The 16,391-nt window shown below is 45.4% G+C and overlaps 1 protein-coding gene across 1 annotated transcript in view; it reads left to right on the top strand.

Moving 5' to 3' along the window:
• LOC146834868 (FRAS1-related extracellular matrix protein 1-like) overlaps window positions 1–16,391 on the top strand; it is a 991,143-nt gene that overhangs the window by 446,972 nt on the left and 527,780 nt on the right. Inside the window, exon 21 of the mRNA XM_085602468.1 lies at window positions 13,709–13,853. Within this exon, the coding sequence (XP_085458594.1) occupies window positions 13,709–13,853 (145 nt within the window). The remainder of the gene's footprint in view (window positions 1–13,708; window positions 13,854–16,391) is intronic.

The raw sequence follows: 16,391 nt of genomic DNA on the forward strand, positions 1-16,391 counted from the left end.
CAATAATGACACATGGCAGACAATGGGATTCAAAATTCCCTAAAAATAATGTGCAAGATGCCTGTGAAAATGCAGACTGGCCTAGCATATAAAGCATTATGGCCAGGGTAGTATCCATAATAACCCCAGTATGCAAAACAGAACCCCTCGGCTAATATTGAGAATATCATTTTACCTACTGAATAACCTAAACACTTTACCTAATGAATTGGCAACTAAGAAAGCTCCTAAATGCTTTGTACATAGGTGCAGTTCATCAGTCCTGCATGCAGTGTTAATAAGAGACCTTCACAATTTTTAATCTCCATGTCTTTTTTTTTTTTTTACTGTGACCTGATATAAAAGCCACTATCAACCACTTTATACACCTCTTGCTTACTTCGGATACTATACAAGACACAAGGACAGAGGACAAAATTGGAGGAGGAGCAACCCTAATACAAGATCTTAAGCAAACTCAGCTTTCAACATTTTGGTGCCGATTCCGATCCTGGAAAAACCGGGTACGAACCGTCGGTCGGAGCGTTTTCTCCGTCCGACTCGTACCCAGGAAAAAAACATTACAAACATGCAAGTACGAATCGCACGGAAACACCATTTCCGTACGAATGGTACAAAACACCGACCGACGAAAATATACAAACAAATGTGATCCGGGAAAGCGCCGACGTGACGTCGGGACGCTTGCAGGCAGCGTTTCACGAACCAGGAAGTACGATTCGAACCGACAGCAGTCCGGACGGCAATATTTTTACGGCACCCAAAAAGTGCCGGAAAAGCGAAGTACGCAGCGAAACGACCAGATTAGGGGGCCCGGTACGCGCCGTACCCCCCCCCTCAGCCCCCGTGAGTACGCGCCGAACCGCCCCCCAGCCCCCGTGAGTACGCGCCGAACCCCCCCCAGCCCCCGTGAGTATGCGCCGAACCCCCCCCAGCCCCCGTGTATGTACGAGTCGAGTTCACCGGTGTACGTGCGGACCGTACCCCCATGTATGTACACCCGTGTACGTACGAGTCGTACCCCCCGTGTATGTACACCCGTGTACGTACGATTCGTACCCCACCCGTGTATGTACGGTGCGTGCCCCCAGCGCGTAGCGCTGGGGGTACGCACCGTACATACAAGGGTGGGGGTACGACTCGTACATACACGGGTGTACATACATGGGGGGTACGGTCCGCACGTACATGGGTGTACATACACGGGGGGGTACGACTCGTACGTACACGGGTGTACATACACGGGGGGGTACGGTCCGCACGTACACGGGTGTACATACACGGGGGGGATACGGTCTGCACGTACACGGGTGTACATACCGGGGGGGTACGGTCCGCATGTACACGGGTGTACATACACGGGGGGTACGGTCCGCACGTACATGGGTGTACATACACGGGGGGATACGGTCCGCACGTACACGGGTGTACATACAAGGGTGGGGGTACGACTCGTACATACACGGGTGTACATACACGGGGGGTACGGTCCGCACGTACATGGGTGTACATACACGGGGGGTACGACTCGTACGTACACGGGTGTACATACACGGGGGGTACGGTCCGCACGTACACGGGTGTACATACACGGGGGGGATACGGTCTGCACGTACACGGGTGTACATACCGGGGGGGTACGGTCCGCATGTACACGGGTGTACATACACGGGGGGTACGGTCCGCACGTACATGGGTGTACATACACGGGGGGATACGGTCCGCACGTACACGGGTGTACATACACGGGGGGGTTCGACTCGTACGTACACGGGGACTGGGGGGGGTTCGGCGCGTACTCACGGGGTTGGGGGGGGTTCGGCGCGTACTCACGGGGGCTGGGGGGGGTTCGGCGCGTACTCACGGGGTCTGGAGGGGTTCGGCGCGTACTCACGGGGGCTGGGGGGGTCGGCGCGTATGCGGGCACATGTCTCCATGGTTGCTATGGGAGTTCGGTCCGTACGGTGCATTTACCATACGGTTGTAACATCGGACGCATGGGACGGATGGTACTTGCGCGCTCGGACTTCACTTTTCACATTTGTACGTAAAATCGTCCGGGGATGTGTCGGACACTTTTTCCGACCCGAGGACGTGTGGGGAAATTTTCCAAATGCGATTCGTATGGACTTTTTCCCATACGAATCGTACTTGGCAGTTTGTACGCTACTTGTACAATTCGTACGGTAAAAAGACTGGATACGAGTCATACGGGGAAAATTTTTCCAGGATCGGAATCGGCACCTTTGTGTTTGAAAACAGAACTCAGAATAAACACCAGGGATGTACTTTACATGCCATTGCCCTGATTAAAATAACAAATTCCAGAAGAACTAATTAGGTACATACTTTCTAATGATGTTTCCCACCACAATCATATCCTGTGAGACTTCAAAATTCATTTGGGAGACAACTCATACTCCCCAGTTAAATGCCTTGTTTCCTTACTGGAGCAAAACAATTGTGTACAATAGTTAATGCCCACTCTCCATAGAACAAAGGCTTCACACTAGACTTGACCCTCACCAAAGAAGAATTGTCTGCCACCAAAAACTCACCTTAATTCAATCATTAGACCATTTACTGATGCCCATTGGATGTTCTTTCTCTAATTTTATCATGAATAGGCAAATCAAAAGTCCATTAATAAAATGTAGAAACTCTAGAAACTATGGTGGGGGGAATTTGCGAAATCCACTTTCGCAAATGATCGCGAAAATGTTAAAAATTATTGCAAACACGCGGAAATATCGCGAAGATGCGGAAGTTTTTTCCCGCATGTTCGCGAGATTTTCTGCATGGTTGCGGCTCGCCAACTTACCCATGTGGTTGCTTGCGGGCGCGGCCATCTTGTTTTCAGTTGTCTCGCGGTGCATGATCGCGAGAAGAAAGACGTGATCGCGCGAAGCATGACGTCACTGCGGGCGCGAACTGTATCGAGACCGCGCAAATGGCTAAAAACAATACAACATCTCATGGAGAACGCGACCGGATCAAGAAAACTTGTCGGCGAACGCAGGGATTCAGGTAAGGCGATCGCGCGCGAGAATGTATTATTTTACAGCGCGAGCAAGAAACAAATTATCGCCAGGCTGCGGAATGTCAAATTATCGCAATTTCCGCGAACGGAACGAAATTTTCGCCCAGGCCTAGTCTAAAGCTCTATTCAAGAACGGTGCAAGAGAAAAATGTAAACAAACTGCTTCATTGCATGTGCAGTTCTTGATGAAATAGCACCCATTGGTTTCAAAAGAGAGATTTTAAATAACAGCAGCTCAAGTTTAAGTAAATGCCTTCTCCTTTTAACAAGAACTGAACAAAGCGAATGTTAGACCAAAAATCTACTTAAAATGGTTAGCAAAATCGCTAAGCCATCCCAACCAAGAGTCCTTTAACGTTCTAACACCAAATAAATCACTAAATTCATCAACAAGATGCAATGGGTCTGAAATGACGTCCTAGTGATTAAAGATAAAACCCCCAACTCCAAATAAATGGAAGTTCTATGTATCCATCTCAACTAACACTATGGTACAAAGGAACCCTAAAACTTCTACAGCTATCATAGCGCAATGAAGACGTCATCTAGGGCCCTCAAATCAAAACTCTGGTGACACATTTCACCTCACTAGTAACCACTCCTAAACCGTTCTCCACAAGAGGCAATGTTCTCTGACAGACTAAGAAGAACATGTCAGGCCCTTCTTAAAAATTCTTCTGCAGACATAAAAGAGCTCAACATTTTCTGAACGGTATCTGGGTTACCGTCTTTGACAGAGCACCAGAGTGCATAGTCAGCAATCAAGTAAAAGATCACGCAAAGGACAACAACAGGCTAGGTTTGAACCAGTCAGGATTCAGAGAAGTGTGCAGCATTGAAATGCCAACATTATCAGTGGTGCATTAGAGATGTTAGACAAAGGATAGCCATGCCTCTTTGTTCTCCTTAAACTCATGGGAACTTTTGACACACTTAACAATGAGACCTCTCTCAATACACTCTGGAAGAGGACTGGAATGAACAATAATTCCATTAAATCAAAAAGGTCCAACCCGAAAAACTGATCCTGTATGTTAAGGATTAGAATGTCTCCTCTGATCCTTCACCACCTCTTCGAGTACCACAAGACTTCAAATTGGCCCCCCAAACTCTTCAACTTGCATACTGTTCTGCTTGGGTTTTCGGATCAGATAGAACCCGCTCATCAGAGCCTCTCTAACCCAGCCAGAACGTTACCCTCTCCCTAGGGCCTATTCACAACAAGTAACCACCGATATATACCACCTAAGGACAGGGAATTCCTACTATATATATATATATATATATATATATATATATATATATATATATATCTCCAGACCTCTTATAATACAAGTGGCGGCCTCGCGATCCCAGACGGACCCAGGACTTCCTACCCAGACGGCAGCCTTAGCCTCGCGGTCCCAGACGGACCCAGGACTTCCTACCCAGACGGCAGCCTTAGCCTCGCGGTCCCAGACGGACCCAGGACTTCCTACCCAGACGGCAGCCTCAGCCTCGCGGTCCCAGACGGACCCAGGACTTCCTACCCAGACGGCAGCCTCAGCCTCGCGGTCCCAGACGGACCCAGGACTTCCTACCCAGACGGCAGCCTTAGCCTCGCGGTCCCAGACGGACCCAGGACTTCCTACCCAGACGGCAGCCTTAGCCTCGCGGTCCCAGACGGACCCAGGACTTCCTACCCAGACGGCAGCATCAGCCTCGCGGTCCCAGACGGACCCAGGACTTCCTACCCAGACGGCAGCCTTAGCCTCGCGGTCCCAGACGGACCCAGGACTTCCTACCCAGGCGGCAGCCTTAGCCTCGCGGTCCCAGACGGACCCAGGACTTCCTACCCAGACGGCAGCCTTAGCCTCGCGGTCCCAGACGGACCCAGGACTTCCTACCCAGACGGCAGCCTCAGTACAAGTTCATCCTATGATTACCATAACATACAACAGGGGAATCAGTTTTACTATTCATCAGATCACACAAGAACTGCCAGTTTGAGCACAACCTGTTCTCTGGTTCGAGGGGCTCCTCTCTCCCTTATTCAGTTACCACTTACCTGATCAGGGTTAACATCTGTTCATGTCAAGTCACAGCTGACTAGAAGAATAGGCTACCCTCTTATACAAGAACACGCAGCACATGTTGATTCACTACAAACTGAATACTTTATTATTCATTATATACGCAATCACATAACATTACTGTGTAACACATAACCTGCAAAGAAAAGTGAAAGATTAGGTTGTACACTCTAATAGGAAAGGGGTCGACATCACCTTAGTCGTGTGTAGCCTGCACTCAATGGTCATCTAGGTTCCCTTCTCGTCTGTGCCTCGGCTCGCCTGGAGGTCACACCTCCGTAGTCTCCCTTCTCCGAGTCACTGGGACCTCTTCCTCATCGGCTACTCTCTCCTCTCTGGCAATTCTGCTAGAAGAGTATCTGTCTCTCGGTTTTTCTCCGCCTTCAAGTTTGTCATCTGTCTTCCCTGGAATAAGTAGTAGTTTTACTGCTAACGGCTAGATGCCGCCTACGGACTGAAGTAAGTGCCACGTAACTGCCTCAGACTTTCACTAATATAGAGGTGCATTTCCTCATGGAAAATTCCGGCCCGTAACCTGCCGCCCACCAAATTCTTGTACCTCCCCGTACCAAGGACACTTTCCCAGCCGGCCGGCCTGATGTAGTGTCTTCGGCATGAAGAAAAATACAATCCTTCGATAAGGGCCGGTCTGAACCGGTTCTCTCCAAGCGAATAACACCTCATAACTAAAACATCCCCTTTAACCTAGAAGCATCTCAAGCTGCCGGAGCAGAAAGAAAGATGGAGTCTCTCCCGTTTGAGGCCTACCAGGCCTGAATTCAGCACGGCTCCATGAAATACCCTCACTACAGGGCAGGTTATCCCTAATACTAACGAATCTATCCCCTAGGATATGTGTGCAAGCCCTAATCTATGGGGAAGAACACAGGATCATGTCGAAGTGCCTAGTAAATAGACTTCATTCACTACTCTAACCCTTAGGCTTGAATGGTAAGAGACTGAAGTCACCCTAATCACCCGTCAACACAACAGGGCCGGGAAAATCGAGCAGTACACATACTGAACCCCTTAAAACAAAAACAGAGAACTTGGCATAAATACCTTTCAGTACGCTAATGATTATGAGGTGTATCTCACACTTGGCTCTGAACAAGACGCTCCCAATCTAAATAAAGGCTGTAAAGTAACTCATCTCAAGAAAGAGAGAGGGGCTCTATTACACCAAAGGAGTAGGGCTCCAAATAAACCAAGGTCATAAAAACAATTCCCTTTGGGTAACTACAATCATACTACATTCATACACAAATAATAATTTTTTATCACCAAAACATAGACAGTATGTAGCCCACAATTCTCAAAACAAATCAACAGTGGGTCAGTTGAACATTACATATTTATTATCCATACATTAAAAAACATATAAATGTTATACAGCAGAATTAATTCGACAATTTCTAAAAAAAACAGGGCAAAAATCAAGAAAACCCTAGTCGAGCCGCTACAATTCATAAAAACAATTCTTAAAAACATATATTGAGGAAAGACCTAATAATATATTGTGGGAGAACAAGCACAAACATTATTTCTAGTCTTGAAAGCACCACACCAATCAGACATAGATCACTTATTACACCTAAACATGACTGTTCCTTTTATCCTTTGTTAGAGAGGTGATTTAAAATATAGGGCAGTACACTAAATATGTTCTAACTTGGGCAAATTTCATATGTAGTTTTATAGAGTCAGGAACCTGACTATGATATCGCTCCAGGAATATTCTTATAGTGTGCTTGTGTTGGGCAAGATATTTGTTGAGTTTTGTTTTCAGAAGTACTGTTGGATATAATTATATAATTTTAAAATAGGGGAATGACAACATATATGTTTCAAATTCAAACTCAATGTAGAGTTTTTTTTGGTGGCAGGACACTAGCTGTCTTTAGATTAAGGCACATGGTCAAGCAATTTTTGAATGAGTCAAGGGCACTTTGCAATGGAGAGGTTGCCACCAATATTTTTTATGTTGGAAAGGGATGTTTTGGATGGGGAGCATGGAAACAGGAATATGTCTGTTGGTGCCAAGTTGATAGCAGTTAAACGTTACATTTTTACTGAAGAGCTGATATGCTTTTTATTGAGGCTAAGCTTAAGATATAATTTTGATGGAGGGTACTGCAGTAGGTAATTCTTATAGCTACCTCTAACCTCAGATTTCTCATCTTTAGAATATCCTCAAGTTCAAGATTGGATTCTGAAGAGATAAAAAGCATTGCTCCTACACATCCATTGGTGGCACCCTGCACCTCTGTGCTGACTTTGTTCTGCTCTAGAAGTGATGATGAAGTCGCATATATAAATGTCAACTCTGCACATCAATGTCAGTTCCCTTCTTTCTGCTCTTTCATACGTGGATCTGGAGCTGACTCCCAACTTTTACCTAATCAGTTGACAAGTTTTTCTGATTAAAATGTTCTTTTTACCAAGTGTGCACGGAAGTAAAGTTCATTCCGAAAAATAAATGGTTTTTAAGCCTTATAGTGAGTGTCTCTAACAGATTTGTGACAAACCCCCATGAGATGTGCGGCTTGTGTTTGGGTTCAGACCAATAGTCCAAGCCTTGTGAGGATTGTGTCCTTATGAATCTGAAGGTGATTTGGGAAATGAAGAGAGGCTGTGTGTTCCCGAACAACAAAAAAAGTCACAGAAGTCCCGCTCCTGCTAAAATCTGTGGGCCTGGATCCATTCTTGCTCTCAAGGCCATTCCTGCAATATGTCTTTTTTAGGGTTCAAATCTTCTGCTAAATCCAATTCAAAGCTGAAAAACAAGAAGGTTACATGAAATTCATCTTGCCACTCACAGCAACTTCTTCACGGAGCACCTTACACCAGAAGGTTTTGTGGTTCACCCCCAGTAGGGTGAACACCAATTCATTTCTTACGACTTCACCAGCCAGAGTGTCAAAATGTATCAAGGCTTTTGGGAAGTGGATGATTTCTTCAACCAGTAAGTCAATTCCAGCTGTTTGCTGGGGAGATATTTTTATGCTTTATGGGATATGGTTGGCGAGATCTTGCTGGCATTCCCTCAAAGTTCTGGCCACCCTGGCTCAAACTTTTTAGGATGGTCAGAATGCCTTCAAATATATTATGACTTCTAGGTTGAACGCTATAGACTGCTTGGGCAGAGTAGTTTCCACAAGTATGGTGCTTCAGCAGCAGGCTTGGATGACATCTAGAGCGTTATCTTGTGATGTGCAAGCCTCTCTGAAAAACATGTGTTAGAAATGGGGGTCTCGAGTTGTCAATGATTTGCACCTTTGTCCAAGTAGGGCCCTTCCTTCTGGTCAGGATAAGGGGGATACACTATTGAAAGAACCCCTGTTCACCCTCTTGGTAGCTTAGCACGAGCAGTTAGGCTTCTCTCAGAGGCAGTGTGTAAAGCATTTGCAAATAACCAAGAGTAATACAGTGAAAACACTACAGAAGGACACAAACCCAGTTAAGTAACATATCCAATACTTTATATATTTAAAACAAGCCCAAAACAATAAAAATCCACCATGCAGTACTTAAATAGATGCACTTTGCAACAATAACCTTTAAAATGCAGTTCCTTGAAGTCAGTTACTCCGCCGGTGCTACTGCGGTGTTGAGAACAACAGAATTCAACAGTTCCATCTGACCACATCGGTAAAAGCATCCGCAGACTCATAAACAGTATCTTTTCATTGCACCCGATCACGTTGGTGCGGGCCAGTCGTGGAAACCGTTGCGGTTGCAATGCGAAACATAGCGGTGCGATGTGCTGTGCCTTCAGGTTGCGGTGCAGGCAGTGGCTTGGTGACGGTTGTCCAGCGGCGTCGGTGAGACTAGGGCTTCGGTGAGGAGTGAAGGCGGTGCTTGTGGCGATGCTGACAGATCATGGTGCAGGTGACTGAGCCGGTTGCGAGGATTTGGAGTCGGTCCCGATTGTGGTGTGGGACGAGGCAGTGCGTCATGAGACTTATCACTGGTGCCCCTAGCCACGGTGCAGTCACGGGTGTCGAAGTCAGCAGGCAGCGATGACATCGGTGAGACCAGGGTGGCGAAGTGAAGCAAGGTGGTGCAGAGTGCGGCGCCCACAGGTCACGGTGCAAGCAGTGGCTCTGTGGCAGCTGTCTTCATCATTGGTGAGACCAGGGTTGCGGTGTGAGATGCCCAGACAATACCAGTTCTGTCCTTTCTGGCCCGGCTTCCTGGCAGGAGTTGGAGACAGCATTGTCCAAGGCAGACCAGGCCCATTCAGGTGCAAGTACATCTCCTCCCCCTACTCTAAATGCAGCCGAGGTCTATTCAGCCCAGCCCAGATTCATTCAGGAAAGGCAGGACACACCTCAAACCCCCCCCCCCCCCCCAAGTGGCTGTCTGAAGAAAATGCACATCCCCAGCCCATGTCATTCCAAAGCCAGACAGTCAATCCAGAAACCCAGCAGAGGCACAGAGGATGGCTAAACAAGAAAATACCTAATTTCGAAAAGTGGTATCTTCAATATCAGAACACAAACATCACCTTTACTAAACAATGCATTTTTACATTCTGAGTTCAGGCATACTAAACCCCATTTCTTCATTGTGTCCCAATAGGAATATATACCTATAAGATGTTATAAGTAAACTCCCATTCTATCCTATGAAGCAGATAGCCTTTCCATAGTGAAAAGCAAAATACAGTGTAATTCACTACCAGGACATGGTACACACACCAGTACCTGTCCTACCTTTCACATACCACTGCACCCTGCCCACAGCAGTACCGTGGGCCTACCTTAGGGTTGACTTACATCCAAGGAAAGGGAAGATTAGGGCCGTTCAAGTGGGTGCACTTGCCAGGTCGACATGGCAGTTACAAACTGCGTGAAGACACTGTAGTGGTAGGTCTAAGAACCCTTTACAGGGCTTCTTGTATGGGTGGAACAACCAGTGCTGCAGGCCCACTAGCAGCATTTGATACAGGCCTTGGCACACTCAGTCCACTTTACTAGGGACTTACTAGTAAATCAAATATGCCAATCATGTGAACGCCAATCCATAGCACAATTTACAATAGGAGCACTCGCACTTTAACACTGAACAGCAGTGAGAAAGTATGCAGAGACACTAAACCAGCAAAAACAGAGTCAAAACCGGGAGGTCAGAAAGCAAAAAGACAGGGGAAACACGCCAAAAGATGCCAGGTCTAACAACATGCCTTTAGATGAATGTTGCCTATTTGGTGTAAATGGGGATTCAATGTCCAGAAGCTTTAAATAAAAAACAAATCACAGCATGTTCCTTAGGCCATTCGATTCCTGCAATACAGTATCCTCAACAGTTTTGCACTTTCCAAGCTCCTCCAAGGGTTGGTGTTCCACTAACACCAAGGCCCACTGGCCTTCAACAAGCACCCCATGCAGGGCAGAGATCAGGCAGGCAACACCCAGGCCACCAGGAGCAGCACATGTCCCTGTGGCATAAGCCTCCAAGCTGCTCCAAGAAATACAAACTCTTTTGACCGTGAAGAGGTATCTAGTCCCAGAAAGAAGAACTTGCTGTTAAACCCGCTATTTCCGTCTGGGCCTCTTGGCATCCTGTTCATGCTATGTCAGGTAGCATATTTGGGCTCTGCAGTGGAACAAGAAGGCTCAGTGAGCTCAGAACCAGGGTAACCTGTAGAATTCCATTCACTTTTTGGAAGAGATTGAAAACATCTGCAGTGGTGCCTGCTTGACTACAATTGGACCAGTAAACACCCACTCACTGCCCCATCCATAGCTGATGGTGGTGATGGGTGAATTGGTGCTAGTATGGGGAGGTCAGGTGGAACTCCACATCAATCTTTTGGCATTGCACACCATATGCCTTGTGCTGAGAGCCTTCCTAACATACATACCATACCAGGGAGGCTGGTTCAAGTCCTGCCAGAAAATACCACCATGTGGTACCCCAACAAGCAGCGTGGGGTGCAGTCCTAGGTCCTGTCATCTCTATAGCTGACTGGAGCACCCAGACATTTCACAGCTTGTGAACCACCTGGCTTGATCTTTAAATGCCAGGATGGACAAACTCATACGGCGCCGCCTGGCAGATTATAAATGGTAGTTACACCCCAAGTGGCACAGGGCTTCTTCCAGCAGCGTGGAGAACCCTATCTCGATATTTATGCTACTACCAGGTACTTTCAAAGTTAAAACTTTTGCATGCTGAAGTTTGCAAGAAGGCTTCTCTTGGAATTGTATTCTAGATACAGTGGAGCACAGAACTGCTGTAATCTTTTCCTCCACTACCTTTCCGGACCCAGGTTTCAAAAGAGGTGAAGCATCACTGGGCCCAAGTCATCTTAGTGGTTCCGGACTGGGCAAGGAGAGTATGGTACCTGGAACATCTGAGCATGAGCATCTGTCCTCTGATCATGCAATTTCCTTTGAAAGCAGACGTGCAGGGTCCTGCATCTGAACCTATGCAATCTACCACTCCATGTGTGGAAACTGAGCGGTGGTTTTGATCTTTCTCCTGAAGCTGTGGAAGTCCTGTTTGCCAGGCATCCCTCTACAAAGTCTGTTTACACCAGGTGCTAGGGCAAGTTTCTAGGTTGGTATTGCACACACAATGCTGACCTGTTACAGGTCATACTGTTGGATATCTTTTCTTTTTTTTTCTGGCCCAACAAGAAATTTCTGTTTTTTCGCCGTTTTAACTTTTACCAGACCAGTCATCATTGTTTAAATCACCTGTTTTGATGAGGTTTCTCAATGGTTTGACTTATGTTTCCTCTGAAACCCTTTGTGATTCCACAGTGAGATCTTAATTTGCTCCTCCCTTCACTCATGTGCACGCTATTAGAACCAATGTACATCTGTCCACTGTGTCTCCTGACTCTGAAGAACTCATGTTTCTGGTCGTGGTGACTTTGACTAGCTGCACAAATGAACTCCAAGCTCTCCTGGTGAAGCCACCTTACACTACCTTTTCCCCAGACAAAGGACCACAGCGACCTTTTCCCCAAACATCATGACTGCTTTTCACATTGGGTAATCCAATTCTCTCCAAATGTTCTTTGCTGCACCTCACCTCTCAATAGAGGAGGAGAGACTCCATCAGCTGGAGCTCCAAATGAGTTTTTTTTCCATCAGAAGAACAACTTACCTTCAGTAATGCTCTTTCTAGTTGATAGTCCATCCAATCACACAGTCTTCACTGCCCTTCAGGCAACTCATTCTGTCGAATGATCTCTTTTTTCACCTCAAAAGGCATACGGGTACTGCTGATTACCGTTAGACCAGCATCCGAGGACGTGGTCATAGTTAAGCAGGAAACTGATTTTGACATGCTGGAGAGACGCTCCATCATCGCTTATGAAGTGGACCGGAGTCCATGCAAAGTTGTATGGCACCACCTGCTGGTGCATGGGAGCAATGCTGTTTAAATCTTTCCCATCCAGTCTAGCACCTGGAAGTAATCTAAAAATGAGGAATCTGTGGTCGGATAGACTATCCCCCAGAAAGAACATTACCAAAGGAAATTAACCTGTTCTTTTGAATGCAAATGGGGGCAGAATTCCTGATGTGTTTTGAACTAGGGCCAAAGTCAAGGCATTTTTTGATTAGGAAAGGAAACCGGATACTTTTTAAATTAGAGGCAGCACATCCAATCTTTACATGTTTACATCAGGATTGGCCAAGTCACGTTTCTGTCTCCTGGTGGGTGTGACCTTCAATGTCTGGATTTATGCGTTGTTTGGGGGGGGGGCCTCATTATTCCTTTCACCCCCTTTGTAAAAACAAACAAACATTTGCAATGCAATCGGTCTCGCCTTTGTGACCTTGTATGTATTTAGCTATGCAGCACAAATTAGCCTGGGTGCTGAAACATATACTGTTCTTTAACATGGAGGGAAAGTAAGCACCAAACTGCATGACACACCAGGTATGGGAACATATGGAGAGAAATATTGCCTTTTAGCGGGAAATGGTATAGTCCAAAGCTCTGTTTTTAATATAAAAGCAGGGCCTTCGGTGGTCATATCACTGAAAATACAAGATTTGAAAAAAATATTATTGTCTATGGGTGCTCATGGAAGACAATTTCTATTGACTGGAATCTAGAGAATGCTAATTCAGGTATTTTAGTGACCTCTGCTTGTCGTTTTCTATCAAGAAAGTTAACTAGAGGCAGTTGCCAGGAAAATTACAAAAATAAAGTCCCTCAGCAGAAAGCAATTCTGGTATTTTACTGACGTCTGCTGGTCGTTTTCTATCAAGACAGTTAAATAGAGGCAGTTGAACAGAAGCAGACAAGTCCTAGGGCTGATCTCCAGAGCCCACAAAGTACATACACATATAAGTTATATTAACGTAAATATACTAAAGTACATACTAAAGTATATGCAAGAGGTCTCGAATGCTCGACCTAAAAAGGGGCACACCTCGATATTTCTAAGCAACTTCTTGTTTTGTTAAATTAACAATTTCATTTTCGGCCATACTTGTGAACATATCTATTGAGTATATCAGAAGCCCACAATTTCAACACCACTCCTTTACGCTTCACAGTGCTTGTTTAGAAGAAAGATGTGGTCAACGTGCTCTAAGTTTTTGCAGTTTTTTCCCCTTTTGTGCAGGAATGATACTTGCCTACATGCATGATGACACAGAAAGCCTACAGGACTCTTTCACAATCCAGTTGACAGATGGAAAACACACAGTCCAAGGGACACTGCATGTCCGCATCATTCCAGTCAACGATGAAATGCCTCGAGTCACCAGGTCAGGCACTGAAATGCATGCAATGGAAAATGAGCTTCAATCGTCGTTCTGTGGAGATATTATTAATCTTTTACATGTATTAATTGACGCCGCACCAAGGATTTGTTTTCAAAAGCACTTCTTCCCCCCCCCCCCACCCCCCAAAAAAAAACATACATTCAATTCCTCTTGAATCGTCACTTATGTTAAAAAACATGGCTTTCAATGAGTGCAGTGAACCTTGAGAACCAGGAGAAAGTGTTAGACTTGAAGATAGGGTTTTAGGAAAGGAATTGAGCATTGGGAACTACATTTCAGAAATCGACCACATACAGGGTCCGTCTGGCCGATAGGGCAACTAGGCAGTGCCCAGGGGGAGGGGCACGTTTGATAGGTCAGTGTTTGGGACAATTCTTCGGAGGTTTGTGGGCCGGTTTTAGGGTCTAATGGGCCGATTTTCTTTTACTGTTGATTTCCCCGATATTACCTCCAACATTGCCTGCAGCAAGCACAAATGCATGCAGCCCCCCATACCTTGCAAAACAACTATACAACGTGTTTCTACAAGTAAAAACTGTCCTGTTTGGGAATGTCAGTTAATTTTTTTAAAGTATCTGTTTCGTTTATAGGGACCACTTTTAGTTTGGTGCCTTGGACTCAGTCGCAGCAGGTATGACTCGCGTGTGGGGGGGGGGGGGGGCGCAGGCCCATAGCCAGAAGTACAAGTTTTGGGGGGCATGGCCCCACATAATAACAAGAGGTGGTTCTGGTAGGAAATAATGGGTTTATCTGTAGAATCTGTTTTTAAAAAAATCTTTAATTTTGGTGATATTTAAAAAGACAGTATATTTTCTTTCGAAATATTTCGCTACAGTATGATCCTGAGGGCGTTTGGAGGATGTGAGTGACAAATTCCGAAAGATTACTGAAAATATTTGTGCCCAGTCTTACAACTTAAGCACATTAGATACAACCTTACATAAAACAGAATACGATTTAAAGCCAGTTTAATGGTGAATTGAGGGTCCCTCACAAGTTGCATGAAACATATTAGAATGATCACATTAATCAAAAGGGGATCTAAGTTAAATATGGCTTTACTGTAGATTTGGGTTCATTTCCATAAATTGTTTAACAAAATAATGGCAAATGGCATGTGGTATATATGGTTTAATGATTTTATTAAAGATAACTTTGTAGGTAGGGTTAATGTTGGTCCACTGAGCAACGGTAGGGGTTATGCCGGATAATTTCTCTGAAGAGTGGGAAAGAGTAAAGTATTGAGGGAACAGGACTAGGAAGAGAAGAGATGGAAAAGTCGGGTAGCAAACAAATGGTGAGAAGTTTGGTAGTGAAAGACAGTGGATATTTATATAGAGATAGATGAGATGATGAGATGGATGTAGGACAGAGAGAAATAAGGTAGAGTCAAAGGGGTGGGAAAGATAGACGGTCAATAGTTAGGTCAAAGGAGGTTTCATATATAGTGACTAGGAGAGAGCGGCAGAGGGGAGGTAAGGCGCATGAGATGGTTGAGAGAGACTACAAGTAAATGGAGCGGAGACACAGTATGTGAGATGGAAACAGTACAGTATGTGCAGAGAGCTAGTTGAGATAGACAGTTGAGTAAGACAGAGGGGTAAGGAGATAGAGATGTAGAGGTAGGGATAGCGATTGGTGGAGAGATAGAGGTGAGATCATGAGAGAGAGGTAGACGAAGGGCGGAGACAAGTGTATTGATAGTGAGGTTGGGTACATCTAGGTGATGGGGTGAGTTCAAATAGAGTGAGAACCGTGACACATACATAAAGTTGTAGAGATTGGTAGAGAGGTAAAGAGAGAGTGATGAGACAGAAGAGGTGAGGCAATGATTGAAAGAGACAAAGTTCACTCTTTTAATTTATTTGCTACAAAATGCCTCAGAGCATGAGGGTTAAGGTTGGACAGGACAGTGTGTCTGTTCTGCTGTTTGTAGGAGTGTTTGTATGTTTGTTGATCAACATCATGCATAATAACCCCCCCCTCCCCCATTGACAGCAAAGACTGCACTTCCCATCCATAACATTTGTTAGATTTTAACAGAGAAGAGAATTTAGCTCTAGGTGTTGGTGAGATAGAAATCCATACATGGGCAGAGGGACCTCTAACTGTAAACTAACACTGCTCTATACCAGTAGGCCATTCTTTCAGAATGACGACTTGTAAAAGTTTGAAAATAATACTTCGAGCTCCAGAAAGAATTAACTTTGTATAGGGATTACTAACAGAGGCACAAGCATACAGGCACACATTGATAACACTGTAAGCAGGTGTACATGGGGCCTACATATGTTAGTCTGTCACCATGACTGGTAATGGTGACTATGTACACTGAGTCGGGCTAAGTGTATGGATGCCTTTATGTTTACTGTCCTGTCTGAATGCCTGTGTGTATGGTTGCCCATATGTCTGTTTTTCTGTGTGTGTGAGTGCTGTATTAAGTTGTGTCTCTAGAGATGCAATTGTCTGCATGCAGTTTTGTGGGCCCTATATGTGTAAGGGTTCCCATATGCTGTGTTT

This window comes from Triturus cristatus, chromosome 4_2, assembly GCF_964204655.1.
Source record: "Triturus cristatus chromosome 4_2, aTriCri1.1, whole genome shotgun sequence".
Taxonomy (NCBI): domain Eukaryota; kingdom Metazoa; phylum Chordata; class Amphibia; order Caudata; family Salamandridae; genus Triturus; species Triturus cristatus.